This window comes from Tetrao urogallus (assembly GCF_951394365.1).
Source record: "Tetrao urogallus genome assembly, chromosome: 4".
In the NCBI taxonomy this organism is placed as follows: domain Eukaryota; kingdom Metazoa; phylum Chordata; class Aves; order Galliformes; family Phasianidae; genus Tetrao; species Tetrao urogallus.
Genome location: NC_136817.1, coordinates 29,416,529 through 29,420,184, shown reverse-complemented (window position 1 = coordinate 29,420,184; position 3,656 = coordinate 29,416,529). Strand labels below are relative to the sequence as shown.

General features: G+C 48.9%; 1 protein-coding gene across 1 annotated transcript; it reads left to right on the top strand.

The window, feature by feature from the left end:
* Positions 1 to 821: 821 nt before the first annotated feature.
* On the top strand, positions 822 to 3,128 carry HOPX (HOP homeobox; the record flags this gene model as incomplete). Its single annotated transcript, XM_079534236.1, has 2 exons — positions 822 to 965; positions 3,051 to 3,128. 2 exons carry the CDS (start codon positions 822 to 824, stop codon positions 3,126 to 3,128), a joined length of 222 nt encoding a protein of 73 aa, XP_079390362.1.
* Between the last annotated feature and the right edge of the window lie 528 nt (positions 3,129 to 3,656).

Genomic DNA, 3,656 nt, shown 5'->3' with positions numbered 1-3,656 from the left:
GGTGGGCAGTGGGTGGCCCAGCAGAGACATGGAGAAAGCAGGAGAGCAGAGCAAGAATGGCCACATTTCTGAACTCAGCTCCTCCCCTGCCACCGCCCCACAGCTCAGTTTCAGAAACACAGAGGCAATTCACTATCAAAAGACTTGTGTGTCCTCAGGTTTCACTTGGCTTGCCTTTCTGCCAGGCGGGAGCACACGTAGAACCCTGCAGAAGAGAGGTGTGGGGCTTATCCGAAATGTTTTGTTCCCAACGTCTCCTTCATCTTTTGGCTTGTGATTCCCCTGCACTAACTTGGATGGTGGCTGGGAAGAAAAAAGTGAAAACATGGCTGGATGCCAGATGCTGTCCCCTGTCCCATAGAATATGTATATATATATTTAAATTAATGACTTTAAACGAACCCTCCCCCACTGCACTCATTGCTGTGACATCACTCCCAAGTGACGCCCAAGTCTAAATACGGCTGTAAACAGGAATCGTCCCCACGGGAGTCACGCTGGCTATAAATCCAGCAGCAGAGAGGCTTGCTGAGCAGAAGAGAGGCTACAGCTTCCTGCCGGCTGGGGATGGTGAGGAAGCACTGCTGGGTGCTGTTGGGCATGCAGCTGCCGCCACAGGGAAACTGAGGCAGGCACTGCCGGGAGGGGCAGGGCTGGGAAAGGAGCTGTGCCCTGCCTCGGCCAGAGGCCACTGGGGAAGAGGGAGCTGCTGGCGACAGGGATGCCTAAGCTGGGGCTCAGCGAGCATAATCTCTCCAGTCTCAGCCTTGGCAATAACCCCAGCCTCTTTCTGTAGTGCCTGACCCCACCATCCAGGAAAAATGGCCACAGAGAAGTCAGTGACTCCTACTGAGGAGCAGCTAGAGATCCTGGAGTACAATTTTTGCAAGGTGAACAAGCATCCTGATCCCACCACGCTGTGCCTCATTGCAGCAGAGACCGGGCTTTCTGAAGAGCAGACCCTGGTGAGTGTGCACCCCTCAGCCTCCCCTTGGCACTGGCCTTGCTCTCTCCACACATGCCTCTGCACCCTACACAGCTCCTGCCTACCCTGTCCTCTGTTCTTCATCATACACCCTGTATCTTCTGTCCCCACAAACTCCCTGCTGTACCTCTCATGCTACCCCATCACCACCTATACCCCTTTATGTGACCCACATATGCCCTCCTTACGTTCTTATACTGCATGCTACTGCACCCACAAGCCTTCTTTGCATTTCTTACCCCACACTGCACCCATGGAGCCCTGCTGAAACCCCACCTCCTCCCTGCACCCCACCAGTTCCTGCCCCTGCATCCCCAAAACCCCTTCCCCTGTAACCGCAGCTACCTGGGCTTCCCAAATCACAGCTGGATGCCCTGTTGGTTTCCTTGTGGCTCCAATGCCCCAACCCCAGGCTGGGCTGGGCGGTTGGCACTTTCAGCACCTGCTGTGTGTCACTAGCTGGCAGCAGGGCCATGCATGCTGTCCATTCCTTCTAACCTAATAGTCCTCATAGTTCCTTCTGAGAGTCCCAGGTACCCAAATGACCGTTGGTTTTGTGGTAAGAAGAATTGTGGTCATTTTAAAACAGATGCAGGATAGATACAGTTCTTGCAGGATGTGCTGTGGGACATACCCAAGCTGTGCCAGCTCTTCATCACTGCAGTTAGATAGTCCACCATCCCTGAATATTATGTTAGGAAAATCTGTCAGCCTCTCTGAGAGACATGAAGGTCTCTAAAGAGGCTGCCTCTGCTTGGGACTTGCTGAGTGCCTTGTGCTCCATCTGGCTGCCTGCTGGGTCTCAAAGGCAACCAGCTCCTTCCCAACACCAGGCTGCAGAGCAGCTCCTGTTTTGATGCAGATGCGTTATGAACTCCTAGATAGCAGGTTTCCTGGGTGTAGAAATCAAACTCATACAGAAAAAGAGCAGCATTTTGCAGAGTTGCCAAGCCTGGTTCTCCCTGGGCAAAGCCAAGGGACAGGAGAGGCAAGCAAGCAATGCCAGTATTTAGCCTGTTCCAGTGAAGGATACTGGGTGTAACACCCAGGGCGCTCCCAGAGTTCTGAAGATGAAGGTCATGTTAGGAATAGGATCAGGATTGAGCTGTGATGTGCCTGCATTGCGTATGGCACAGACTCACCACTCCTGACACTTGGAGTGCTTTACTGGCCAGATATAGCAAGCATTTTAATGCCAGTAAAATCAAGATGCAGATGTACTGAGTCAACAGGACATGATGGTTTGAGACAGGAAGTGAAATTTTTTAGGAGGCAGGCAGGCAATCAGCTTGTTGGATGTAGTTTAAGGCAGAGCTAGCACGAGGGCCACTTGCACTGAACGCCATGGTTGTATCATTAGTGACTGGAATGGCTTCAAAAATAGCTGTGAACAAATATAGCAACAGAATGAGCAGCAACAAAGCATGTCACAGGCAAATGCCTAAAGACAAGCCTGAGCTGTGCTTCCAGCACGAGTTATTCTTACGGAGGTGTTGTGGCTTTACCCAACTGCTTTTGTCCAGCATTTCAAATTGCAGCTGAGCTGAAGTGGCACCAGCAGGTCTGGGAGCTGGGTTAGAGATGCCAAGTCATAAAAAATAACATAGCAATTAATATTACTTGAAGACTAAGATAAATTTTAACCCACCTTAAGAATCTGTTTGTCCTTAAATCTGCAGTGTCACTGTGTTTTTCCTCTCAGTCTTCATGAAGCAAGTTAACTTTTGGTTCCTGTCATTTTGGGACCTGCAGTGAATGTTTCACTGCTACAGCCGCAGACACTACCCAGGAGTTTTAGCCTACTTACTCTGTTTGTAAGACAAATATGGACTCACAGCAATAAAATGCGGACTCACACAGGTTGTCAAAGTCTGAAAAGGCCTGAAAGAGATGTACTCACATTTGACAAAACCTTTTGGTTATGAACACCTTGCTAAAAGCAGCACCCTGAGTTTCCTTCACCTTATTCCACATGCTGGCCCCATCTGCACCTTTTGCAAGGCTTTCTGAATGTTTGCTCAGCCCACTGCACTCAGTCTCTGTTGTTTTTTTTTTTTCCTTCCAGAAATGGTTCAAGCAGCGCCTGGCAGAATGGAGGAAGTCTGAAGGGCTGCCCTCAGAATGTGGGTCTGTCAGGGACTAGAGGATGCTGCTCCTGGCCCCATCCATGCTGTAAACGATGGTGAAGATCTTCAAAGTGGGTTTACTTGGGGTTCTCCTGTCACAAAAGGTTTCAAGATACAAAGCAATACCCTGATATTTAACATAATTTTTTATTTATAGAAGATTATATATATATAATATGTATGTATATGTGTATACAGCTTCTGATGGCTGCGTAACTCGTCTAGCAATTCCCATTAATAGCAGCTGCACAGGCCAGGAAATCTCATGCCCTTGTCCTGGACTCATGGAAAAGCTGCCATGAAACGTTCAAGCACAGGGGGGAGGAATAGAGATTTCTTTTCCCTATTATCCCAAGAGGCAAAGCATGCATGCTAGCTTTAGTATATAGAGCATCTAGAGAGGAGGGCAATTGTAAAACTTGATGTCTTGTTCTTGTGGTGTCTTGGTTAATTTAAGGTGCCCATGCCAGCTCTGGATATTGACAAGATAAAAGCCTACATCGTTAACAGACTGAGCCAAGATCCCTTGAATGTATGTCTCACAT